At 40.0% G+C, this 27,676-nt stretch overlaps 1 protein-coding gene and 1 pseudogene across 5 annotated transcripts in view; both read right to left on the bottom strand.

The window, feature by feature from the left end:
* The window catches only part of DIP2B (DIP2 acetate--CoA ligase B (putative)), a 236,316-nt gene that overhangs the window by 140,875 nt on the left and 67,765 nt on the right, over positions 1–27,676 (bottom strand). The window contains exon 1 of one of the 5 annotated variants that reach the window (XM_027106263.1): positions 23,887–23,998. The exons of the other annotated variants lie outside the window; for them this stretch is intronic. Coding sequence (XP_026962064.1) covers positions 23,887–23,908 — 22 coding nt within the window. The 5' untranslated portion in view covers positions 23,909–23,998. Of the gene's footprint in view, positions 1–23,886; positions 23,999–27,676 lie in introns of those variants that run through there. 5 annotated transcript variants of the gene reach the window in all.
* On the bottom strand, positions 13,909–22,332 carry LOC113620366 (40S ribosomal protein S2 pseudogene; annotated as a pseudogene).

Genomic DNA, 27,676 nt, shown 5'->3' with positions numbered 1-27,676 from the left:
AAAAAAAAAAAAAAAAAAAAAAAATACAGTTTAAAATAAAGACTGTTACAAGAGGTAAGGAAGGACACTACATAATGATCAAGGAATCAATCCAAGAAGAAGATATAACAATTGTAAATATTTATGCACCCAACATAGGAGCACATCAATACATAAGGCAAATGTAAACAGCCATAAAAGGAGAAATCAACCATAACACAATAATAGTGGGGGACTTTAACACTCCACTTACACCAATGGACAGATCATCCAGACAGAATAAGGAAACACAAGCTTTAAATGACACATTAAACAAGATGGACTTAATTGATATTTATAGGACATTTTGTCCAAAAACAACAGAATACACTTTCTTCTCAAGTGCTCATAGAGCATTCTTGAGGATAGACCATATCTTGGGTTACAAATCAAGCCTTGGTAAATTTAAGAAAATGGAAATCGTATCAAGTATCTTTTCCAACTGCAACACTATGAGACTAGATATCAATTACAGGAAAAAAAATTGTAAAAAATAAAAACACATGGAGGCTAAACAATAAGCTATTAAATAACCAAGAGACCACTGAAGAAATCAAACAGGAAATCAAAAAAAAACTAGAAATAAATGACAATGAAAACGTGATGATGCAAAACTTATGGGATGTAGAAAAGCAGTTCTAAGAGGGAAGTTTACAGCAATACAATCCTACCTCAAGAAACATCTCAAATAAACAACCTAAACTTACACCTAAAGCAATTAGAGAAAGAAGAACAAAAAAACCCCAAAGTTAGCAGAAGGAAAAAAATCATAAAGATCAGATCAGAAATAAATGAAAAAGAAATGAAGAAAACAATACCTAAGATCAATAAAAGTAAAAGCTGGTTCTTTGAGAAGATAAACAAAATTGATAAACCATCAGCTAGACTCATCAAGAAAAAAAGGGAGAAGACTCAAATCAACAGAATTAGAAATGAAAAAAGAGAAGTAACAACTGACACTGCAGAAATACAAAGGATCATGAGAGATTACCACAAGCAACTATATGCCAATAAAATGGACAACCTGGAAAAAATGGACAAATTCTTAAAAAAGCACAACATTCCCAGGCTGAACCAGGAAGAAATAGAAAACATAAATAGACCAATCACAAGCACTGAAATTGACAATGTGACTAAAAATCTTTCAACAAACAAAAGCCCAGGACCAGATGGCTTCACGGGTGAATTCCATCAAACATTTAGAGAAGAGCTAACATCTATCCTTCTCAATCTCTTCCAAAATACAGCAGAGGGAGGAACACTCCCAAACTCATTCTATGAGGCCACCATCACCCTGATACGAAAACCAGACAAAGATATCACAAAAAAATAAAACTACAGGCCAATAGCACTGATGAACACAGATGCAAAATTCCTCAAAAAATTACTAGCAAACAGAATCCAACAGCACATTAAAAGGATCATACACCATGATCATGTGGGGTTTATCCCAGGAATGCAAGGATTCTTCAATATACGCAAATCGATCAATCTGATACACCATATTAACAAACTGAAGGATAAAAACCATATGATAATCTCAACAGATGCAGAAAAAGCTTCTGACAAAATTCAACACGCATTTATGATAAAAACGCTCTAGAAAGTAGGCACAAAGGGAACCTACCTCAACATAATAAAGGCCATATATGACAAATCCACAGCCAACATTGCTCTCAATGGTGAAAAACTGAAAGCATTTCCTCTAAGATGAGGAACAAGACAAGGTTGCCCACTCTCACCACTATTATTCAACATAGTTTTGGAAGTTTTAGTCACAGCAATCAGAGAAGAAAAAGAAATAAAAGGAATCCAAATCGGAAAGGAAGAAGTAAAACTGTCACTGTTTGCAGATGACATGAGACTATACATAGAGAATCCTAAAGATGCTACCAGAAAACTACTAGAGCTAATCAATGAATTTGGTAAAGTTGCAGGATACAAAATTAATGTACAGAAATCTCTTGCATTCCTATACACTAATGATGAAAACCCTGAAAGAGAAATTAAGGAAACACTCCCATTTACCACTGCAACCAAAAGAATAAAATACCTAGGAATAAACCTACCTAAGGAGGCAAAAGACCTTATGGAGAAAACTATAAGACACTGATGAAAGAAATTAAAGATGATACAAACAGATGGAGAGATACACCATGTTCTTGGATTGCAAGAATCAACATTGTGAAAATGACTATACTACTTAAAGCAATCTACAGATTCAATACAATCCCTAACAAACTACCACTGGCATTTTTCACAGAACTAGAACAAAAAAATTTCACAATTTGTATGGAAACACAAAAGACCCTGAATAGCCAAAGCAATCTTGAGAAAGAAAAATGGAGCTGGAGGAATCAGGCTCCCTGACTTCAGACTATACTACAAAGATACAGTAATCAAGACAGTATGGTACTGGCACAGAAACAGAAATATAGATCAATGGAACAGGATAGAAAGTCCAGAGATAAACTCACACACATATGGTCACCTTATCTTTGATAAAGAAGGCAAGAGTATACAATGGAGAAAAGACAGCCTCTTCAATAAGTGGTGCTGGGAAAACTGGACAGCTACGTGTAAAAGAATTAGATTAGAACACTCCCTAACAGCATACACAAAAATAAACTCAAAATGGATTAAAGACCTAAATGGAAGGCCAGACACTATAAAACTCTTAGAGGAAAACATAGGCAGAACACTCTATGACATAAATCACAGCAAGATCCTTTTTGACCCACCTCCTAGAGAAATGGAAATAAAAACAAAAATAAACATATAGGACCTAATGAAACTTCAAAGCTTTTGCGCAGCAAAGGAAACCATAAACAAGATGAAAAGACAACCCTCAGAATGGGAGAAAATATTTGCAAACGAAGCAACTGACAAAGGATTAATCTCCAAAATATACAAGCAGCTCATGCAGCTCAATATCAAAAAAACAACCCAATCCAAAAATAGGCAGAAGACCTAAATAGACATTTCTCCAAAGAAGATATACAGATTGCCAACAAACACATGAAAGGATGCTCAACATCCCTAATCATTAGAGGAAAGCAAGTCAAAACTACAATGAGGTATCACCTCACAGCAGTCAGAATGGCCATCTTCAAAAAATCTATAAACAGGGCTTCCCTGGTGGCGCAGTGGTTGAGAGTCTGCCTGCCGATGCAGGGGACACGGGTTCGTGCCCCGGTCTGGGAAGATCCCACATGCCGCGGAGCGGCTGGGCCCGTGAGCCATGGCCGCTGAGCCTACGCGTCCGGAGCCTGTGCTCCACAACGGGAGAGGCCACAACAGTGAGAGGCCCGTATACCGCCAAAAAAAACCCCAAAAAACCCCTAAAAATAGAACTACCATATGACCCAGCAATCCCACTACTGGGCATATACCCTGAGAAAACCATTATTCAAAAACAGTCATGTCACAATGTTCACTGCAGCTCTATTTACAATAGCCGGGACATGGAAGCATCCTAAGTATCCATCGACAGATGAATAGATAAAGAAGATGTGGCACATATAAACAGTGGAATATTATTCAGCTTTACAAAGAAACGAAATTGAGATATTTGTAGTGAGGTGGATGGACCTAGAGTCTCTCCTGCAGAGTGAAGTAAGTCAGAAAGAGCAAAACAAATACTGTATGCTAACACATATATATGGACTCTAAAAAAAATGGTCTGATGAACCTAGGAGCAGGACAGGAATAAAGACACAGACATAGAGAATGGATTTGAGGACATGGGGATGGGGAAGGGTTAGCTGGGACGACATGAGAGAGTAGCACTGACATATACACACTACTAAATGTAAAATAGATAGCTAGTGGGAAGCAGCCACATAGCACAGGGAGATCAGCCAGTGCTTTGTGACCACCTAGAGGTGTGGGATAGGGAGGGTGGGAGGGAGGGAGATGCAAGAGGGAGGGGATATGGGGATATATGAATGCATATAGCTGAATCACTTTGTTATACCGCAGAAACTAACACAACATTGTAAAGCAATTATACTCCAATAAAGATGTTAAAAAATAATGATGCTACTGCTATAAACATGGGTTAAAAAAAGAAAAAAAGAATTCCTCTCACAAAAAGGAACTATTTTTGTTTAGGAAAAAACTTTTTAAATATACAAAGTAGACAGTATAGTATGGTGTAAAAAGCATTGGTTCTGGAATAAAATGATCTGGTTAGTGATCTGGTTCTATTCTTAACTAGTTATGTGACTTTAAGCCAGTCATTTCCAGCCTTCTGTTAGTGTCCTCATCTGCAAAATAGGGATGTAAATATCCAACTTACCTTCCTCACAGTAATTTGTGTGTGTGCATGTGTGAGCAAAGGAAAGTAATAAATCTGAAAACCTTTTGAAAGTTGTTAGTAAAGGATCATTATCATTATCATCAAAGCTGCATCTGAAGGAAAGGATAAAAAAGGAAAAGGAGGTATTTTTATTCTCAGTAGCCAAAGGAGAAAAGGAAAGCAGGATGCCTTGTAGAATTACCCACTTATGGGTGACCAGAGAGGTAAAGTGGTGGCATTCACGGAGAATCTGGAGCTGGACAAGGATACATTTTAGAGCAATAAGAAGCAGCTGAAAAGCCAGGTAAAATAATATGTTCCAAAAGTCTCTAAGAAGGGGGGGATGTGCGGTGGGAATGGGCACGGAGAAGAAAGGTATGTGTGTGAGGGATGGGAGGCAGGATGACAGAAGAACTTGTGTTAAGATTCTCCTGAAGAGTTTAAGGCCAGGATTAAGACTACTTAACAAAATTCTGTTCAAGAGGAGTACAACTTGTGTTGCAAGTTATATCCACTGTTCCCATGACACTACCATTATCATTACCTTAAGTGATTTACCCAGTAAATCATCAGGATTCCCAGTTTGTCCCTCCTTTAAAGAAAAAGTCCTTTGTTCATTAATGCCGAAATAGGTAGGTGTGGATAACTTGATGGCATTAAAGAAAGGAAAATAAACCAAATTCATATTTAGAAATTACTTAAGTTATTTCTGCATCTTAACATCAGTCAGTCACATGGCTGCTTTGGACCCAACCTGACAGAATTAAGTGTGACCATGTTCTGCAAGAGCGCTCACTTCATGCCAGTGGGAGGTAGAAAAATATACTTGCCAAATGTGATAAAGAAAACTCTGAAGGGCTGAAAACAACTAAACCATCCAAAGAACCTTACTGTTCACTGGTAACCTTCTCCCTTAAATGTGACCATTCACTTTAATATAACATAACTTTATATTCACAAAGAAGACTGAAAAGATAACTATAAAAGAGAAGCTCTAAAATATTATTAAAGCATCCTACTGTTTCAGCTAAACAGGAGTCAGCATTCATCATTCATGCTACTCTGACAAAGTCCAGGACTGCGCAGGAGAGGTCTGAGAGCCCTGCTCCCTGATTCCAGGGCGAGTTCTTCTGACCTCCCTCCTCTCAGATGCCCTCAGTCATCAGGCATCCCAGTGCTGCCCGCTGACTCAAAGAAGAGATGCTCATTTATTAATCATACTCCTCCAGAAACAGGAGGCCACAGCACTACCTAATATTGTTATATTAAGATAACATTCTCACTTTTAACCTTTTCCCTCTCTAGAGTAAGCAGAATAGTGAGGGAGCTTCTGTCTGTAAACTCTGAGGACAATGGATAAATTAAAAACTCATTTATATGAAATTCCATGCTGCTGACAAAGAATCCAGACATTTCAATATTAGATGTCAGGTACAAATAAACTTATTTACAAAACAGAAGTAGAGTCACAGATGTAGAAAACAAACCTGTGGTTACCAGGGGATTGGTGGGGCGAGATAAATTGGGAGATTGGTACTGACATATACACACCACTATATATAAAACAGATACCTAATAAGAACCTGCTGTATAGCACAGGGAACTCTATTCAATGGCCTATATGGGAAAAGAATCTAAAAAAAAAAAAAGAGTGGATATATGTATATGTATAACTGATTCACTTTGCTGTACACCTGATACTAACACAACATTGTAAATGCACTATACTCCAATAAAAAAAATTTTTTAAATTGGATGCCAGATTTTTAACCACCTGTGCTTAAATTAAAATAACTTTTATAGTGATTTAATAAGTTATGCTGTCAAATAAATGATGGATTTCCCATTCCAATATGCACTATGCAGGCCTTTAAAAAAAAATGAAGTAAATCGATGTATGTTGACATGGAAAGTGCTCTGAGAGTAACTAAGTGAAAAACAATGTGCTGAAAACTTTGTATAGTGGAGCCCCTCCATACAAAGAGTACATCTCCGTGTGTATATGCTAGTTTGCCTAAAGGGCAAAGTAATAGAAGGGTTCACAAAGACTGGAGAAATATGTGAGTTTTTAAATATATAAGGAAAAAAACTAGCTTAGATAATTTTTAAAAGAAGTTAGTGGAAATTTTTACTGATCTTGTATAAATATCTGACTATATTTAAAGCAAATATTACCTATTCTAGCATAAAAAGTAAAAATAACCAAGTTTCAAAGAAATAAAACTGAGACAAGTCACAGCTATTTTTAAAACATGCAAATCATATTTATCTAAATACCTTGGGTTACTGAACTCCTTAGGTAGTGAATCTTCAGTGTACTTTAGTGCCAATTGGAACCTGTGTTTTTCAGGATCATCCAAACCAGGTCAACACTCTGAAAGTCTCCTGGTCTTGGACACAGTCAAAGCTCTAGGATTCAATTAACCCCAGACTGGCTATGCATAGTAATGATCATCCTCAACTATCTATATATATATGGCTTTTGTTAACCTGTTTTACCACCATGCAAAACAGACACAATCCAACTCATATGGTCAAAACTTTGTCTTTAAGACCCTCTCCCAATTTCTCCCTTTTTCATTTCTACTTATGATTCTTATTTTATATTTCTAAAACAAACTCTATCCCTGCCAAAGGTCTTCTTTTATATACTAAGTTATATAAAGCACTGATAAAAGAGATTAGATTCTTCTTACATGAACCAAAGTCTTAAAGCCATGGAGCTATCAGGCTGGAATACTGTGTATAAGATGGCAGCACCTACTGGCAATGTGCTATAGAATTATTCAGCTTTACTGAACACTGTAAATGCCTAAAAAACACAGAAGGAAAGAAACCATGTTCGAGAAGTTGACCTGGAGCTATGAGATCACAAAGGCACAAAGAAATTCCACCTTGAGGGTGGAAGAAGGAAGGTTGAGAGTAAAGGGGGAGAAGGGAGGAGCCCTTCAATACATTCCCAGGAGGCCATGTGCCAGAGGCCACTTATTTCTTTTCTCATTTTTACTTTAGTCCATCTGGAGATTTTTCTTCTGTGAATAAATGGCTTATTTTATAATGTAAATCAATACACAGACTTTTGGTTAATACATTTAATTGTCACAAAGAAAGAAAAAACTATACTTGAGAGACATGGATGTAGTATTCTCCTCAATGGCCACATTAAGTATAATCTTGGTGTACTTGAAGCTTTCTGTTAATAAAACCTTACCAGTCGGTACTTTCCTGGTGGCACAGTGGTTAAGAATCCACCTGCCAATGCAGGGGAAACGGGTTCGAAACCTGGTCTGGGAAGATCCCACATGCCGCAGAGCAATGAAGCCTGTGCGCCACAACTACTGATCCTACACTCTAGAGCCCATGAGCCACAACTACTGAGCCCACATGCCACAACTACTAAAGCCCGCGCATCTAGAGCCCGTGCTCCACAACAAGAGAAGCCACCTCAATGAGGAGCCCACGCACTGCAAGGAAGAGTAGCCCCCACTCGCCACAATTAGAGAAAGCGCGCACATAGCAACAAAGACCCAACGCGGCCAAAAATAAATAAATAACATTAAAAATAAAAAACTTACCAGTTCACTCTCCAGTTCTAAATATATTTACCAGTACACAAAGGGACAGGAAACCCACTAGCTGTGTGCACCACTAGCTTGCTAACCTGCGTTGCCAGAGTCGGCATGGTTTTAGTCTCATTAGAGCCAACAGCTGCCAAAGTGTTAATCATTTTAGACTTTGAACCCAAGCTCTGTGATACTTTATGCGGCCAGTGTAACGTAATGGTACTAATAAAATAATTTTTTTAACATATCAAGTTATTCAAAGTAGAGCTCCTCCCTCTCAATAAGAGAAAAATGTCAAAGTAAACTAAAATAATTGAATGACAGCTAAAAGCTGAAAGGTGGGGGAATTTCCTGGAGGTCCAGTGGTTAGGACTTGGCATTTTCACTGCCAGGGCCGGGTTTGATACCTGGTCAGGGAACTAAGATCCTGCAAGCCGTGCAGGGCGGCTCCCCCTTTCCCCAAAAAAGCTGAAAGGTGGGTCACCAATTCTGAAAGACAAACCCTTTAAGACACCCAGGGCTGACACCATTAAGTTATTTTACCATTGTTAAAATAAACCAGATAATCTAAAAACCAGTCAGGCAAATAAAAACAGCAAAATACCTAAGCTGATATAAGACCAAGATAGACAAAACACTTTATCACATATCAAACTATAAATACCTATGTTACATTTTAGCTGGGCTCAACTTTTTAAATACATTATTTTAATATTTCTAACGTCCTTTTCCTATTTGACAATTAATGTTGAGTTCTTAGATCAATAATCCAATCGCTAAACTGCTTCACACTTACCATAAAGCCTTATAATGACTGAGTATATGAATCTTAATCTATATCACGAGGTAATACATGTGACGAGGTAATATATGTACCAAGCCTCACGTTAACATACACTGAGTTTACTTCATATAATCAAAGAAAACTCTACTAAGTTCTAAAATTGGTCTAAACATCAGCCAAATAAAAAAGGAGGTTTTTAAGTGATGAGAGGCCTCATCACTTAAAAATTAAACCTAAATTAATTATCACAAAATCCCTTGAGGTAAACACTATCTTTACAGGTGTGAGAATCAGATCAAAGGGAAAAGAGCAAAAGATATCATGGTTCAGATTCAAGCTTAGGATGACATTTGCTTCTGTGCTCTAATATTAATTAATAAGGCAGCAGAGAAGGTTGCTTGTGTTTCAGCATCTCATACTTGAAACAAAGGAGTAGCCTTCACATCATCTCCATCTGTGACCTTAGGTGATTCACTAATCTCTGACTGGCTCTTTTTCATATGCAAAACGGGTGGAATCATTTGTAAAACTGGGACATGTATTTAATGAGCTGCTGCTTTGAGTTTAACATAAAGTCAACATGTTTGATCTTTCTAGAAGACTAAACTCAGCTCTGGTCTTATACCAGGACATTAAGTCTAGAGCTATACATGAGTTCTACTTAGTGTATGGGTTTTAATTCCAGCAAGAGTAGAAAGGTTGAGAAAGGTGGTAGGAGAAGTGTAAAACTCAGGTTTAGCTCAGACTGAAATTTAGCTGCCTGCTAAAGAGAGAAAGGAAAAAAAAAGAAAAAAAAAAGAAAGAAAAGATTTAAAATAACACACACCAGATGGATACACAGAAAGAAAAAAAAATCAATATAATAAAATCTTAGAATAGCTTCAGGTTCAACAACTGGGCATTAAATTTAGCCCCCAGCTTCTTGGCCTTCATGGGGAAATGAGACAAATGAGTTAGTTCCTACTATTTGAACAGATGGTATACCTAACTTGTAAAAGGAATTTCCTATGTGAGTTCTGGTCCATAAACAAGCTAAAATTTTATAACATCAAAACTTGATCGATCTATACTTTTATATTAAAGTCTAAATTCCTGTTTTTAAAAAAGTGCCTTCACTGGAAATAATTATCACAATAATGATCCTCTAGTAGCAGGTGCTGTAACAATTAACCCAATGAGTCACTCTTTGGGCCACAACCGTGAACCTCAATCATTCCTCCAGTGGGGCGACAAATGCCATCTTTAAAGAGAGAAGGAAACCATGCTGTAAATGTTACTCTGCCTATCTACTCCACCACCTTACTTTCAACAGTTGCAAGGAAGAAAAAAGAGAGAAAGAAGAGCAGCATGAGAATCTTAGAAAATAATTAGCTCCTAATTAGCACATATTTCCACTGTAATATTCAAGTTTCTCCTCTTAACCTCTTCTAACTTTTCTTCCTGGAGGTCCTAAATCACTCAATTGTTTAAAATTTAGGTAACATGAAGAATCCTCCTCTGGCCCAAAAGAGCCTACTATATCTGCCCCCTGTTCACCCGTATCTATGGATCCCATCACCACTCTTCTAATTCACCAACCTCACACCCTTTGCAGTTACTCAAATACATTGATTCTGAGGATCCCTGCACCAATCATTTCCTGTGCCTGAAACACACCTTCCCTAGACTTTCTCATAAAATGGTTCCCGCTCATCATTCCAAGTCTCAACTCAGTCTCTTATCATGTTTTCAGAAACACTGTTTCTTATCACCCTAGAGAAAACAGCACTCTATAACCCATCAGTTTTACCTTATGTCATAGAAAATAGCGCACTACAGCAATTACTTGTCATTTTAAGGCAACCAGCAGGATTATCACAATTTTAAATCAGTAAGACACTTCCAATCACTTCATTAAATCAAATGACTTTAAAGGTCCTCACCTTTAATACAAATAATACAAATTCTGAACGTTAAGAGATTTTCCCTTACACATCACTTGACTTCACCGGTCCCCACTCTACCCTCTACACTTAAAACGTTCTATAGAAACAGGCACAACACCCAGATGGACAGCAGCGGCCATACACATATACCCCAGCAGCTGGATTAAGATGGAATTCTAGCTATCATGGTCTTGTTAAAGGCGCCTGTTCCCCACACAGTAGAGGGATAGAAAGGTATCTCATTCAGATAGCATTCCCTGAAAAAGGTCCTCCTGATCTTCAGTGAAGTGACTAGTAAGGAAATAACTACTGTACATCCATTCGGAACTCTGAATATCTTGTGTAAGCACAATACAGTAGAAATACTAACAAAACAATTTCTAAAGCTGTTTCACCAATGTGTTATTCCAAGGTTGGTTTTCTTGGGGGAGGGGTGGGTCAGGGTAACTGAACATATAAGTCTAGCTTTGCTTTCATTCATCAGTATTCTGTAGCTACCAAAATAAATTCTAAGCCTACAGATTACATTTTTATAAAAGCCAATGGTCCCAAGAGAGAATTTTCTTCAAAATTTCTTTCCTATACCTTGTTTTCAAACACAACTAGGACAGAGTTTCAAGTATAATACAGCTTGTCTTTCTACTCTCTGATGGACCTCAAAACAGAAATGCAGGCAGAATGCTTGCAGTATGTAGACAAGTAATTGGAAAACTTAAGAGAACCGGTGGGAAGAGCAGAATAGAGAAGCACGAGTGGCAGGCAAGGTTTATATGGATTTCTAGCTTTCGAAAATGAACTGGAAATGGTTAAAGTATTTTTTTTTTTTTGCGGTACGCAGGCCTCTCACTGTTGTGGCCTCTCCCGTTGCAGAGCACAGACTCCGGACGCGCAGGCTCAGCGGCCATGGCTCACGGGCCCAGCCACTCCGCGGCATGTGGGATCTTCCCAGACCGGGGCACGAACCCGTGTCCCCTGCATCGGCAGGCGGACTCTCAACCACTGCGCCACCAGGGAAGCCCTGGTTAAAGTATTTTTAGAGTTGTTGCTTCCACATAAGATCTCAGAGTACAGGAGACACTACGGAGAGGAAGAAAACCTGAAAATAGACTAGGACTGAACTAGTACTACAGTATTGGCAACTTCCTAGGTGATCTCAATCTGGCATGAATCACTTCTATGCACCTCTGTTACTTAAAATAAGATGTTAGTCTTATTTTGGACAGAACCTAACAAACTGTCCCATGAAAAATATTCCCTCCTCATCGAAGATACCTCCATAACCTCTAATAGGGCAGGTATCCAAAAGAAGGGGAGGGAGGGCAAAAAGTAAGTAATTTTCCTTCCTCCTTTCCTCCTTTCTTCCTTCCTTTCTTTCTCTTTCCTTCTTTTTCTTCCTTCCTTCCTTTCTTCATTTATTCATTTTTTGGAACTGAAAGCAAATTATTTATTTTTTTAAAAAATGAAAAAAAAGAAAGAAAAAAGAGAAAATTTACAGAAAACTGTTGAACAGAAGAAAGGTGCCAAGATGCAGAGGAAGAGAAACATGGGGACATAAGGAACAAAGAGCCCGGTGGGAGGGACCAGGAAGAATTGGTGGAGAGCCTGGAGTCACTTTTGCCTTCACATCAAGGATGAAGAGGGACTTCCCTGGTGGTGCAGTGGTTAAGAATCCGCCTGCCAATGCAGGGGACATGGGTTTGAGCCCTGGTCTGGGAAGATCCCACATGCCACAGAGCAACTAAGCCTGTGTGCCACAACTACTGAGCCCACGTGCCATAACTACTGAAGCCCACACGCCTAGAGCCCGTGCTCCGCAACAAGAGAAGCCACCGCAAGGAGAAACTCGCACACTGCAACGAAGAATAGCCCCCGCTCACTGCAACTAGAAATAGCCTGCATGCAGCAACGAAGACCCAATGCAGCCAAAATTAATTAATTAATTATTTTTTTAAAGAAAGGATGAAGAGGGGAGAGCTGGTACCAGGGACATTGGGATCTAGGGAGCAGAGCTGAACTGCAAGCTGAAAGCAGGGAGTCAGCACTACCCTAGGTCAGGCACCCCCTCTCCCACTGCTGCCCCAAATCCCAGGGAATCCCTAGGTACCTGCCAAGGTTCTGATGGTCTTTGTGGGAGAGGGAAGAGGTGAGAGGGGTGACCTACCAAGTCATAAGAAGGTGTAAAAAGCAACTTTAATTAGTGATCATGTAAATATTTTAATAAGGTCCATATAAGCAAGTGAAGGGTGAAACAAGAGGGTGGTCTAAAGGGTGTGCAGAGTCAATAAGAGAACAGCCACAGAACCTAAAAGGACAAGGGAATACATATATTAAACCATCACGCTGTACATGCTAAACAAATACATTAGTATGAGGACAGGAAAAGGGCACGAGAAGAGAGAAGGGGCCCCTGACTTTGTGTCAAGCTCCTATTTTATCTAGAAGCGAGCTGGCTTTACATATACTTCCAACTGGAGTGAAGAATGGAGTGAAGGTGCACACATGTGAAAACAAAGTGTCTGCATCTGGAAGAGAAAAACCTCAGAGCAGACAGGCTTCAGTTTTGCCTAATGTATACTACTTACTTTTTATTTATCTATCTATCTATCTACTTACTTATTTATGGCTGCATTGGGTCTTTGTTGTTGCACACAGGCTTTTCTCTAGTTGTGGTGAGCAGGGGCTACTCTTCATTACAGTACACAGGCTTCTCACTGTGGAGGCTTCTCTTGTTGTGGAGTATGGGCTCTAGGCGCCCGGGTTTCAGTAGTTGTGGCATGCGGGCTCAGGAGTTGTGGCATGCGGGCTCAGTAGTTGTGGCTCACGGACTCTAGAGTGCAGGCTCAGTAGTTGTGGCACATGGGCTTAGCTGCTCTGTGGCATGTGGGATCTTCCCAGACCAGGGCTTGAACCTGTGTCCCTTGCATTGGCAGGCGGATTCTTAACCACTGCACCACCATGGAAGCCTTACTACTTATTTTTATTTTATTTTATTTTGCGGTACGCAGGCCTCTCACTGTTGTGGCCTCTCCCGTTGCGAAGCACAGGCTCCGGACGCCCAGGCTCAGCGGCCATGGCTCACGGGACCAGCCACTCCACAGCATGTGAGATCTTCCCGGACTGGGGCACGAACCCACGTCACCTGCATCGGCAGGCGGACTCTCAACCACTGCGCCACCAGGGAAGCCCACTACTTACTTTTTTTTTTTTTTTTTCTTTCTTTCTTTCTTTTTGGTATGCGGGCCTCTCACTGTTGTGGCCTCTCCGGTTGCGGAGCACAAGCTCCGGACACGCAGGCCCAGCGGCCATGGCTCACGGGCCCAGCCGCTCCGCGGCATGTGGGATCCTCCCGGACTGGGGCACGAACCCGCGTCCCCTGCGTCGGCAGGCGGACTCTCAACCACTGCGCCACCAGGGATGCCCTCCACTACTTACTTTTATCATACATTCACCCGTGGTTCAAAATCCAAAGATACAAAAGATATACATATAGTGAAAATATCATTCCCTCTCCTGTTTTCCAAATTCTTTCCTGAGAATTTGCCCAAAGATGCACATACAATAAGCAAAAGCACATTTTCATGTAGGCAAATTCTGATCTAGATGTTTATAATAATATTTTTTAAAAAGCAGTCTTTGTTTTAAATAACTCACTGGCATCACACATATTCATACATTCCAGCTTTCTATGAGGCTGAAGTCAAGACTGTTTTTTCTTCGGCCCATCAACGCGGCTTGCAGGATCTTAGTTCCCCGACCAGGGATTGACCTCGGGCCCTCGGCAGTGAAAGCATGGAGTCCTAACCACTGAACCACTGGGGAATTCCCGAAGACTTTTTTTTTTTTTTTAAAGTATCAAGAGAAGAGTGAAAGTTCTGGATTATGAAGTCTGGGTTCTTGCCTCAATTCTGTGCAAGTTTGGGAAAGTCCCACCATTTCTTCAGCATTCTCCCTTATCTCTGTGGCCACCTCTTGAGTCCAGGCCACCATCAGCTCCTGCCTGGACCTGCCCCAGCCCCTCCACATCCTCCAAATAATCCACCCTCTTGCCTCCTCTAGGCCATTCTACTCAGGACTGTAGCTGACATAACTTTTTAAATGCAAATCTTGTTTTAACGTGAATGCTCAACTCTTTTGCAATCTTTTCACCATTTCGGTGAAACCAGGAGCAGAGTACATGATCGCCCACAGCATCCACAGTGAGGTTGGCAGTCTTTAGAGATCACTCCCTGAGGTGGATTCCCTCACTGAACACATGAAAAGACTCAAGCTCACAGAGACAAGGTAAGTGGGCCACATCTAGAATGCACTGGTTCACAGAATGCCATGATTATGTGGGAACCTAAAGGTCATTTATTCATTGATAAGTATTTGCCGAAGGCCGGGCACTGTGCTAGGTTTCAGGAACTGCGGTGAACAGGTGAGGTCCCCGACTTCTTAGAGCTTATATTTCTAGATATACTTCCAGAAAAGAAGCAAGTAAATACCCAAGATGATGCTCTCTCACTTCATTGGAATCCCTGTCAAAATGTCTCCTCCTCTAACCGCTGTCTAGAACAGCATCCCTCACTTCACTCCACCTGCTTCATTTGTCTACACAGCACAGATCACAGCCAGAATATGATATATTTGTGGTTTGTCTGTTTTCCCACTAGATGGAAGCTTCCTGAATGTGTCTACCTCACTCACTGCTATCGCCCCAGTGCCTAGAACAGTGTCAGGCACAGAGTAGGCACTCAATAAATATTGCTGGAAAAAACAGATAATGTGACAAAGAAGAAACTGAGGTGGGCAAGTAGCCACTTTGGGAAGGGTGATCAGAAAAGGGCTCTCAGACGAGGTGACATTTAAGCTGCATCCTGAACAGTAAGGACAAGAGCCAGGAACAGATTAGTACATGCAGAAGGAACAGTGAGTGTCAAGGCCCTGGGGCATGAAAGATCCTGGTGTGAAAGGGACAAGGTAGCCCTCCATAATGAGGGAGGGGAAAGCAGTCGATGAGGCTGGAGAAGCAGGCAGGATGCTGAAGGCTATGGTGAGGAGTCAATAATTTATTCTACATGAAATGCCATCATTAAGGACTAAGCAAGGAGTTACATAATGTGGTTAAGTGTTTTTTATAGAGCACTGTACCTGTTGTGAGGAGAATAGTGTATGGAAGACAAAAATGAAAGCAGAGGAACCAATTAGGAAACTCAAGTAGTTTTCCAGTTGAGAAATAACAGGGATTTAGTGGTGAAACGCAGATGGAGAGAGGTGAATGTACTTGAGATATGTACTAAGGTAGAATTGATAAGACATGTTGATTGGCTGGATGGAGACAGGGAGGATTTAAGATGATTCCCAAGTTTCTGGCTTGTGCAATTGGGTGTATCAGGATCTACTTACTGAAATGAAAAAGGATTGAAGGGGAAAAGCCAGAACTGTCTTTTGCACCCATGAAGCCTGAGTCATAGGTTACCGATCTCTAGGTGGAATTCAGAGGACAGGTCTGGGCTGCAGATACATACTTACGAGTCATCAGCATAAAGATGGTATTTAAAGCCACAGGAGTGAGTGAAATCACCGCGGGAAGGAGTACAAATAAAGAGAAGCGAGGCCCAAAACTGAGCCTGGAGGCATGCCAGCACTTAGAGGTCACACAGGGCAAGGGGAGGCAGTAAAAGAGAAGGAGGGCTGGTCTATGAGACAGAAAGAAAACAACTAGATTCCATCGCAGAGGACCTGGGTGCTCTTGGCAAGAACGGTTTCAGTGAAGTAGTGAGGAATGGAGCCAGTAATGAGTGGTTTAAAGAGTGAATGGAAGAGAAAAAAAAGTAGAAGAGAGAACAGACAACTCTTTTGAAAAGAGCTGTGAAGGGGAGAGAAAGCAGGTCACTAAGTATCGACAGAGGTGGATTTAACAAGGGACAATTTAATTCTAGAGACAGAGTGCACCAGAGCGTATCTGTACACTAACAGGGATGCTCTAGCAGACAGGGAGAGCCTGAAGATGGAAGAGGGAGATGCGGGACCACAGAAACGGCAAGGTCCCTGTGAAGGAGGTGGGACACGCAGTACAAAGGAAGGGAGGGGAGGGGGGGGGGGGGGGGGGGGGGGGAGAAACAAGCTCTTGCTACATTATAACCAACTGGAGGGAAATGAGAGAAGAGTGGCCCAGCTGCCAAAAAATCTCTAGATGTGGTGGAGGGCAGATGAGGGTGTCCCTCTGGACAGATTTCTATTTTCTCAGAGAAGCATCAAACAAAGCCATCAGCTGAGAGAACAGAAGTCTATGAGGTTTGAGGGAAAGGTACGAAATAGTCTTCTTAGAACCTGAGAAAGCAAATTTAACAGCTGGGCTTCCTGGCAGTGATGAAGCCCATTTCAGGCTGGGGTTATGTCTACACGGAATTTTAGTAACATTTTCTGTACATGGTAAATATTTCCTTCAATCGATTTGTTATTCAAATTTATACCAGGAATTAGATTTGTAATATCATCTTTGGAAATCACTGATCCAATATAAGTAAATGCTGCCCCCCTCACCAAAACAGAATATTATGGACTCTCTACACATTCCCAGGATTTGATTCAATCATCTGATCACCAGCATCTTTAAAAAAGAGACCAGACAACAAACCAAAGATACAAAAAAAAATTATATTATCAGGGGAAATGTGACCACAGACTGAATATCTTACATATTTCTGGATAAAATTACATACTGATGCTTGATACACTTTAAAATAATTGGAGGGGGTGGGAGAAAGCAGGTTAGGGTACAGATGAGATCAGACTGGCCATGTGTTGGTAACTGTTGATATTGGGGTGATTGGTACATGGAGATTCCCTATACTAGTCTCTCTACGCTGGTATATGTTTGAAAATCTCTAATTAAAAAAGTAAAAACAAATAATAAAAGAAATCCAGAACACTAAAATACAACCAATATTTATTTTATGCTTCCAATATAAACTAATATTCCAAAGTTTCATAGTTTTTTTTTTTTTCATTTCCAAAATTCTAGTTTGCTTAACAACTAACTAATCAGGAAAAGAAGCTATTATCCTTCCAAACAAAATTCGCCTTATTTCAGAAGTCACCATCCTTCTCTCTTGTCCGTTTTGTTGGATCAAGCCTGCCCCACTGCCAGGTCCCCCTGCAGCCTATCCACTACTGTCCGACTTGGGGGTTCGGCTTCAGGCTCACCGGCTCCCACAGTAAGCTCTGCCTCAATCACTATTAAAGGCAACATTTCGGTCTCAAAAATGAAAAGGAAAAGAAAAAGTAAAATAAAAGTAACCATCTTTTCTTTCCTTCCTCAACAACTGTCTCATCTCCACAGCTCTTGGAACCACCCCAACAAACAAGCTCACCTTCATGAACTTCTCTTTTAGCCAAAAGAAGTAAAGGGCCAAGACCAGAGGATCCTTGATGGTGGGAATGGACTAGACAGCCCTCTGTGCTTCCCAGTCAGCGCCCCTGCTGCCTTGGACAGGTTAATTTATACCAGAAGTAGCTTTTAAGAACACTTAACCACTGTGGTGAATGTGGGTAGCAAATGAATGCTACGGAAGAGAAGTCAGCACTGAGTAATTCCCCTCCTGAGATATACGGTAGATCATATTTCTTCGATTCTACTAGCAATTCTCCTCTATCGCCTCCCTCATCTCTTTTCACCACCACCCCCTTCTAAAACCAAACTTGTGGCAAATAAAATGAACTGGACACCATATGACTGGAAAGAGCCACAATCTTATTGGACACCGCTGCTCCAGTTCCACCTTGTCAATGGGAGGGTTACTTGACTGGTTTCACTGACAGAACTGGTTGCCCAGTAGGGTGGATATTATCTCTGAGAGCCACAAAGAACGTTTTCTCTTTGTACTAGCTGTCCTAAAAGTTTCCTAGCTTATGAATACATATCTGTTTCAGTGGTTCCCAAATCTGGTTAATTATAGGAATTTCTAGAAGAGTTCTTTTAAGATTTGGTTGGGGCCCATAAAAATTATTTTTAAAAGTCATCAGGTAGTTGTGTTCACTCAGGTACAGAAACTAATGTTGTATTATGACCTGAGGTACAAACATAAGTCATATTCAAAAGAGTAATCTACCTCTAAAATCTTTAATTATTCTGAACATAATCAAAATACTTTCTCTAAATAAAACCACAATTCTAAATAATATGCAAAGTAAAATCAAACTGTTAATTCAGCAAGACAAAAAATTAATAAAAAGCTAACAAATTACAAGGAAGGACTAACACACAGTCTTTTAAGACTGGCATTATTGACATTTTGGACTGGATGATTCTTAGTTGATAGAGGCTGTCCTGTAGGATGCTCCTATCATCTGAATATAAATTCAGTGAAAATCTTACTGTAACAACATAATGAGTGATTTTGCTGAAATGAAGGCAAGCTCTCTGATTTCTATCTACTAGAATGATAGAAGCATCCCCCCAAGTTCTGACAATCAAAAATGTCTCTGGACATTGCCAAACATCCCCTGGGGGCAAAATCACCCCAGTTCAGGACCACTGGATTAAAGGAACTGTGTTAAAAATTAGAAGAAAAAAATTACACAAGTAGACTGCAGTGAAGATACAGAAAGTTAAATTGTCTTCAAAATATAAAGCAATAGCATGAGAAGCACTGTTATTAGCTCTTTATTTTTATTAAAAACAAAACTAAAGAAAATGGACTTAAGTTATATAAGGGAGCATCTAGAGTACTCATACGGAAAAACTTCTTAACTCCTAAGGTTTATTACTGCCAGGAAAACTTGAGGCCCTTTCCTGGAGATAATTAGAATGAAAAGGCTGTGATATGACTCAGAAGATTTGGGACTAGAGTGTGTAGGTCTGATAGACCTATGGAGGGCCCTTTCTAGCCTGAGAATCTCTCCCACCCTGGAGCCTGAAAGACTGCTTCAGAAGGAAAGCACTTGAGTAGTCATAGTTAATGTCTCCCTCTGGACTCAGGTCCATGTGATGTGACCAGTTTCTGAATGCACACACAGCAAGCCAACAAGGCTAGCAGGTTTATGGCCCTTCCTTGTTGCTTGCCCAAGGTGAGGCTGTGAACTAGTCTTCTCTTTTGTGCCCAGGGTCAGTCCTAGCATTGGCCTAGTGCCCACGCTGAGGCTGCCAGTCCAGAGTGGAGCTCTGACCCGTAATGGTATTCAACCTAGATCAGTGCCTCTATAGGGTCTATCTCAGCAAAAGTAAAGGCAAACAGAAGAAATCTGAGAAAAGAGAAAGAAATAAGTCATCACAAATTACTGTAAATCAGCGGTCCTCCAAAATGTGGTCCGTGGGCTTCTGGGGGTCCCCCAAGAACTTACTAAGGTCCACAAAGTATAAAATAGTTTAATAATATATTAAGACATTATTTGCCATTTTTACTGTGTGAAAGTCTGTTTTAAATTTTTACCTCTTGTTCTTTATAACAATGGATTTCAAACTTCACACTTTTCAATTATTTGCTCTGATGGTATAAAAGCAATGGAGAATAAAGCGGCTGGAGCCTTAGGACAAATCAAGACAGCTGGTGATTTAGGCCATGCACTCACAGTGGTAGTTACTAGTTTTATTACATTTTGACCCCTGAGTCCACACCTTTCTAATATTCTGTGTTGTCTCAAAGAAGAGCACTTACATAACTGAGTTGTGAGCTGAACTGACTGCCTTTTTTTAAAACCAGCTACATTCACTTTATTTTTCTCATATAAAACTCTGTGATCGCTACAGCTGGAGCCTGGGTCCTCTGCACAGAAACTCTGGTGTGGGCCTTTACAAGATGGTCAGTGAATTCCTGATATGGAGACTTGGTGAACACCATCTCTTTCCAGAAATCAGGAGTGAGATAACTGTAGTTCTTAGAAATGGCATCAAAAGCGGCCTTGGTGAAGTTGCCCAGGGTGGTGGTGCAGCCTCTGGCAGAGGTGTAGCAGTGGTCAATTCCGGCCATCATCAGTAGCTTCTTGGGCATAGGGGCTGAGACAATGCCAGTGCCCCTGGGGGCAGGGACGAGGCGCACCAGCACAGAGCCACAGTGGCCAGTCATCTTGCAAGGCACAGTATGGGGCTTGCCAATCTTGTTACCCCAGTAGCCTCGCCGCATGGGGATGGTGGAGAGCCTGGCCAGAAAAATGGCCCCACGATGGCAATGGCTACCTCCTTTGAGCACTTAACACCCAAACACCATTTCTACTTTAACACCATTTCTACTTGAAATGATGAACAAACTATGGTTTTCAGACTTGAGTATCTGGCAGACATGTTCTTAAAAATTAATGAAGTGAGACAGTTACTGGCAGCATTAATGACAATCATAAACTTCAATGAACTGACAGTGATTTCAAAGCAAAAATCAAAATTTTAGAAAACTTGAGATTGACAGCTTCCCAATACTCAGCATTTTTTCTTATGAGACTGAAGGTGAGATTAACAAATATAATTTTTGACAATGTATAATGAAATGTGTCACAATTTGGAAGATGTAACTAACACAGCGATTCAATATTTTCCAAATGACCAATGCATGATGTTAAAAACAAAAAATCATACACAAGTTAATGACCCATTCAAACTATAATTTTAATGTAACAGTATGAAAAGTTATTGGTTTCCCATCCTACATTGTAACTAATCTTTAATAAACTATCACTTGAGTTTGGGTGTAGTACCATAGAAGACTATCCACAGTTATATGATAAGACTATCTCCTGGTTTTTCTAACTACATAGCTATGTGAGGCCAGATTTTCTTCATATACTTAAACCAAAACAATTTATCATAACAGATTAAATGAGTAAGTAGATATGAGAATCCAGACATTAGAGTCACAAAAAATGTAAAACAGTGCTTTTCTTTTCATTAAATGTTTTTTGTTTACGAAAACAGGTATTTCTCATAAAAATATATTACTTATGAGAATGTAATAGATTTATTGTTATTTTAAGTGAATTAAATATTTTTAAAATATTTCAGTTTTAATTTATAATGTAGTAAGTAAATAATGATAGATGCAATACACATATAAACAAAGGCTCTTTGAGTCTCAATTTAAGAGTACAAAGTTTGGGGCTTCCCTGATGGCGCAGTGGTTGAGAGTCCACCTTCTGATGCAGGGGACACGGGTTCGTGACCCGGTTTGGGGAGATCCCACATGCCGTGGAGCGGCTAGGCCCGTGAGCCATGGCTGCTGAGCCTGCGTGTCCGGAGCCTGTGCTCCACAACAGGAGAGGCCACAACAGTGAGAGGCCTGCGTACCGCCAAAAAAAAAGTACAGGGGAAGAGTACAAAGTTTGAAAACCACCGTTACAGATAAAGAACAAGAGGAAAAAAATGTAAATAGCCTTAAAAAGAAAAACTGCAGTGATATATAAATAGGGGAGAGTTTCATCTTTTGAAAGTTTTAAAATTCAGCAACAAAAAGAAACAAAAAGGAAAACTACTGATACACAAAACAACCTGGATGAATCTCTAGAGAATTATGCTGAGTGAAAAAAATCCAACCCCAAAAGGTTACATACTCTGATTCCACTTAGATAGCATTCTTGAAATGACAATTGCAGAAATGGAGAACAGGTTAGTGATTGCCATGGGGGAGGGGCAAGCTGCTGTGGGAGGGGAAGTGGGTGTGGCTATAAAAGGGAACAGGAGGGATCCTTGTTAATGGAAATGTTCTGTATCTTGACTGCCTCAATGCCAATATCCCGGTCGTGACCTTGTACTACAGTTTTGCAATATGTTACCATTGGGGGAACTGGGTAAAAGATAACTGGGATAGCTTGGTATTATTTCTTCATAACTGCATGTGAATCTACAACTATCTCAAAATTAAAAATGTAATACTGAAAAAGCTATGAAACAGAAATCAGGAGAATGTAGCATGACTCTATCAAAAGTCTAGATGTTATAAATCCTGCCTACCAACTCAAACTGATTAATGATATCTTTAGACTACTAATATTTTTTCATATCTTAGGAATAAGAACTATTTCTTAAAGCACCCATTAATTCATTACAGTCCTCTGACATGCCACACACAGCTAGGTAAAGAAGACATAGAAACGATAGGAAATGGAACCTGTCCTCCAGGTACGCACAGTGTTGTAGGAATGACTGAATGGCGAATGGATTCTCAGAACACAATCTAGAATGTGTAATAACAGAAGTACAGACCAGGTGGAATAGGGGCATAACTCCATAAGAAGGCAGGTGGGCTTAAGGAAAAGGTGACAACTGAGCAGAGTCCTACAGGCTGAAGAGGTTGCAGGCAGAAAACAGAGGAGAAAAGGGCAAAATACACTGCAGGATTTTAAACAAGAGAGGACATCACTAGGTTCTGTGTTTTATAAAGAAATATGACAACACTTAGTTAGGAGGCCAAGGGAGAAACAGGGCAGGTGAGATTTTGGGGGGCGGGGGGGGGATAGAAAGAAACAATTAAAAGTGATGTTTTAGAGGGAGAACTGATAAGACTTGCTGGCCTCAGACAGGGGTCAGATAGTAAATACTTAGTCTTTGCAGACAACATAGGGTCTCTGTAACAAATACACATATACGCTTATTTTAAACAACCACTTAAAAATGTAAAAACCATTCTTGGCTCACAGGTCTCTGGCCAGATACTGACCCCTGACCTGGGAGGTAAGCAATAAAGGAGAGGAAGAGCCTGCTGAGGTGACACCCACGTTTCTGGCCTAACCTAGTGGATAGGCTGAGATGCCACTCACAAAGCCTGTGGACACAAAACAAAAGACAAGGATTTCTGACTGATGGAGTTGAGAGTGTGCGGGAAGAATAAGTCAGTTTTACATGACCCAGGTGGAACTGTTAAATAGAGTGCTGGACATATAAACATGGAGCTCAGAACAGAGGTCTGGGTGGAGATAAAGATTTGGAAATCATCAAGATACTAAACAGTTAAAACTGTGTAAATGGCTGACAGCCAAGGTGAGAGTGTCAAGTGAGAAGAAAGTTGGCTACGATCATGGGAAACACTAGGGTTTGGGGGAGGAGACAAAATGAGTCTGTGAAGAAAACTCAAAGAAGAGACAGAACAGCAAGTATATTTTAAAATGCTAAAGGACAGCAGAAGACTAAGTTGTGGGCCTTCATTTAATGCCCAGCAAAGCATGCTAAATCACAGATGCTTCAGAAAGGCAGCAAGGGCTGCCTAAGGACAGACAATTTCTTTGATTCTGGTAAACAAACGTTTGCTATAATTTTCAAGAGGCCAATTGTTATAAGGCCTCTTCCTCAAAACAAAGGTTTGCTCCTGGCCTAGTTATGCTACCATTTCCTACCTGGCACCAACGCATTCTTCATAGAAACCACGCATAGGAGAAGAAGCCAAATGCTAGTGGGGAGTGCTTATTCCTCATTTCTGAAGTCCCCTTCTGTGAACGGAGCCCTACCAGTTGTAACCTCTCTGGCATTTCTTTGCCACTTAGATGCTTCTATCCTGGGGAGGGAAGCAACTGATCTGATTGGCAAATCTGGGAAAAATAAATGGTCCAGTCGCGCCCTTCTTCCTCATATGAGTGAGCTGCCTATAGGAACTGGGTTGGGTGGAGGCTCTGTATACCACATATTGCCTTCTCTAATCCAGCACTACTTGTGACCAGGGGGTAGGTCTGCCTAATTTTGGAACTTAGTTAGCAAGCCAATTTGGCTCTAATATGAAGCTGCTTCCTTTACCTTCACCTTTATCAATAATAAAGGTAATATTATGGCCACCATTTGCTAATCCTTTAGTTTTTATTCAATTTATTGAAAACTTCAGTGGGGGAGAAAGGTGCTTTTATTGCTCTCCCCTCCTTTCTAGATCTTAACACCAGGTTTAAGTAAACAACCACCTAACTTTAGATAAATATAATCTAATTAATCTAATTTAGTGTAATCATAGTAAAATAACTCAAGACTTCTAAACAGGTTGTATTAGTTCCCCATCTTCCTTTTAGATGCAAGTTTCTTAAGTATTTTGATGATGAGGGTGTTGCACTTCTCATTTGTTATAATATGAAACAGGCAAGAGACTACCACCATTAAAGATATAATTACAGCTGAAATTAATTCCAAACACTCCACCCACTTTCAAATTGCAAGATTTTGGAAAAAATTTCCAAGAACTCTTAATATCATCAAACATAGTCAAGGAAACCATAGCACAAATCTATTCTTAAGAAAAACACATTTCCAAAATACCCTCCAAGTACTTAAATGTAATTCATAAATATTTATCCCTGGTCACTTTAAAAATACTTGAGAAGACAAATTATTTGAATAAATGAATTCAGTGATTTCATGCAAATAACTCCACACTATTATATACTACATTGTGCTATTTTTAGTCTGAGGAAGGAAAAATACACACTGTAGAAAAAGGAAATGTAAACAAAATTGAGCTAACCATTTTTAAAGACTGCTTCCTATCTGGGTTCTGCCTGTTCCATGACAATCATGGGACTCAGTCAGAAAAGTAAAATGGCCCTGAAGCAGTACCTCAAGTGAATAGCGCTACAATGGGCTTCACCAATCACTGCAGACCCTGTCCAGGGATCAAGGCCCATCTCTTCTACTGTTTCCAATATCCACTCTACATTCAGGATAGGTTATACAGATTGTGTTGGAATAACCATACTGAATGATGATGCGTCAACACCAAGTGGTAGGTGGCTACAGACCAGGGTAGGCCAGGAAAAAATGGACCTGTAGTGGGAAGACCGGTGGAACAGCTAGACCAGGGTGCTACTCAATCTGTAAGCTACTTGACAGGTACTCAGTCTTGTCTCTTTACAGCCTGAAGCACCCAGCACAGAGCTCTACATAATAAAGATAAGTGGCTGTATTTGAAGATTTTACATCTTCTGGATTATGTGCTGACTGCCTGGGACAGACTTAGGGGAAAGCCTAAAAGGACACTTAACCATTTAGTTCTGCCCAAATGAAAGCACGGAATGCCCTACGTTGCTTTATTTATTGGAGCTCACACATAGAATGGCACATGCCTAACCACTTACTGGGTGCCAAGAGTTTTCTTTGTTTCACAGCACACTCTAGCCAAGATGCTGACACTGGGCATATTCTCAAACTCTCAACTGTCTCCTAGAGCTGCTCAGATCTGATTTAATACTGTCAATGAAGACTCACAGCACGAGAGGGGCTGGCTCGAGATGCTCTATGAAAAGCAGCCACTCATGGAAATGTTAATTTGCGGAAGGAGACACCAAATATTTTCCGTTATTTTAAATACTGGCAGCACTACGGAGAACCAGCAACCAACATTTTAAGCAAACTAATTTTATAGCTTTTCCAGCTTACAGACTTGATAAATCACAGCTCTAATTTTCATTATCTGGGAAATGGCAAAGATGGAGAATGGAACAGAGGAGACTCAGAAACAGTGCTGTAAATTGGAAGATCCTTCAAAACAGAGCCTATGTTCATTTTCTGACCCGTCAGAGGGTCTAGCAGCAATGCTTTGACCACAGCATTCAGTAAATGTTTGCTGAATCAAATTGTTGTGAAAGCATTCTCGGCTCACCACCAATCCTGCATGCCTTGAGTTTAGCAACCCTTAACTCTCTCCTAGCAAATGCTTTCAGTTCTGCTTACAGCAAAATATTTTTTCTAGGAAATATATCTTAACTTCATAATATATAAATGAAAAAACCAGAATCTCCTTTGTAAAGGTATATTTCTTTTAAAAAGCAGCCATATATTACTCAGCAAAGTTTGACGCGACTACGATCTTAGTCTGGGGGTAATATTTGTGTATCAGCATGTGATGGACATCTTAGTGTTGAAGAGAAAAGGAAGACACATGAGGACGTTAAAGTAGAGTAGATCCAAGTTTCTGATTTTTTTTTAAAAAGTTTTGCTTTGTTTATACGGACTGAATGAAGACAAATGAGAAATATTTTTTGTTAAAAAGGAAAGGGCAACCTAAGCAAAGCAGGATAACTGTAACTGTGTTATAAGGGGCTCTGAAGAGCAAACATCTGTAATGCTGCCATACAGCTGCATCCTTAAATGCCTATTCCTAAAGGACTAGTTAAACTAAAGTTTAAACTAGAAAGACAGATGCATCTTTTAAATAAATTCCCAGTCCTAGATGTACGCTTAAGTTATTTATGAATAATTAAAAGGCCTAGGTTCCAAGGGTCACAGAGAATTGAACTCCCATCTACTTACAGCCAAAGTCATTCAAAGGGCTGCCAACAATAATATATTCTGTGAGGCTTTTCCTGGCAAACCCTTTCCCCAACCTCTCCCCTATGTTGCCATGGCATTTTCTTTTCATACTTCTATTATCATTTACCTCAACATAGAATCAAACTTTAATCTCCTTTTCATTACAAGTCAGCTCCTGATTAGACTGTGAGCTCTTTGTGGACAAGAACTGGGTCAGAGTCATTTTGCTATCCCTACAATCTACTAAAATAGTAAAGCAGTTAATAAAAGTTTTGTTGAAAGAATGAAATCAAAACTTCTGAGACTATCATTTTACAAATTAAAGGTTGCTCACTGAAAGGAAGGCCTCAAGTAACTCAAGGTATTGAAAAGAATTGTTTACACAACCTATAGTCACATATTGATGCCTATATCTTTAGGCAGTCAGCAACTGTCTCATGCAGAACGATGTTTGACCTTAGTAGGTGTTCAAATATTTACTGATCCAATTAATACATGTAGAACACTGTAGGTGTTTAAATACATATATATATAAAGAAAGGCAGGGTCGGGGAGAGGTGGGGGAGAGAAAGCAAAAGAAAGAGAGAGGAAACATATATATTATATACTATAGAATCCCCTAGATCTGTTTTCAATATATGAACATGTTAAATAACATATAAGGGAAAATTATGGAACTTTCTCATTTTTAACCACGACTTGGAAAATCTTCTAGAGTTGATTTTCAGAAGTGATAAAGGAATCATGACACAGCAAAAAACCAGTCTGACTACTGAATCTCTCACAAAGGAATTGGATAACTTCATTCATAGAGGTGACAAGTTTCTACACCAAACTGCAAAAGATTTCTCACTTTAACAATTAGCAGCAAATGTCAACACAGAAGCTGAGCTGTTACTC

Source organism: Aethalodelphis obliquidens, unplaced genomic scaffold, assembly GCF_003676395.1.
Source record: "Aethalodelphis obliquidens isolate GAN/ISIS:26980383/991018 unplaced genomic scaffold, ASM367639v1 scaffold8, whole genome shotgun sequence".
In the NCBI taxonomy this organism is placed as follows: domain Eukaryota; kingdom Metazoa; phylum Chordata; class Mammalia; order Artiodactyla; family Delphinidae; genus Aethalodelphis; species Aethalodelphis obliquidens.
This window is presented reverse-complemented; position numbering and strand designations above follow the sequence as displayed.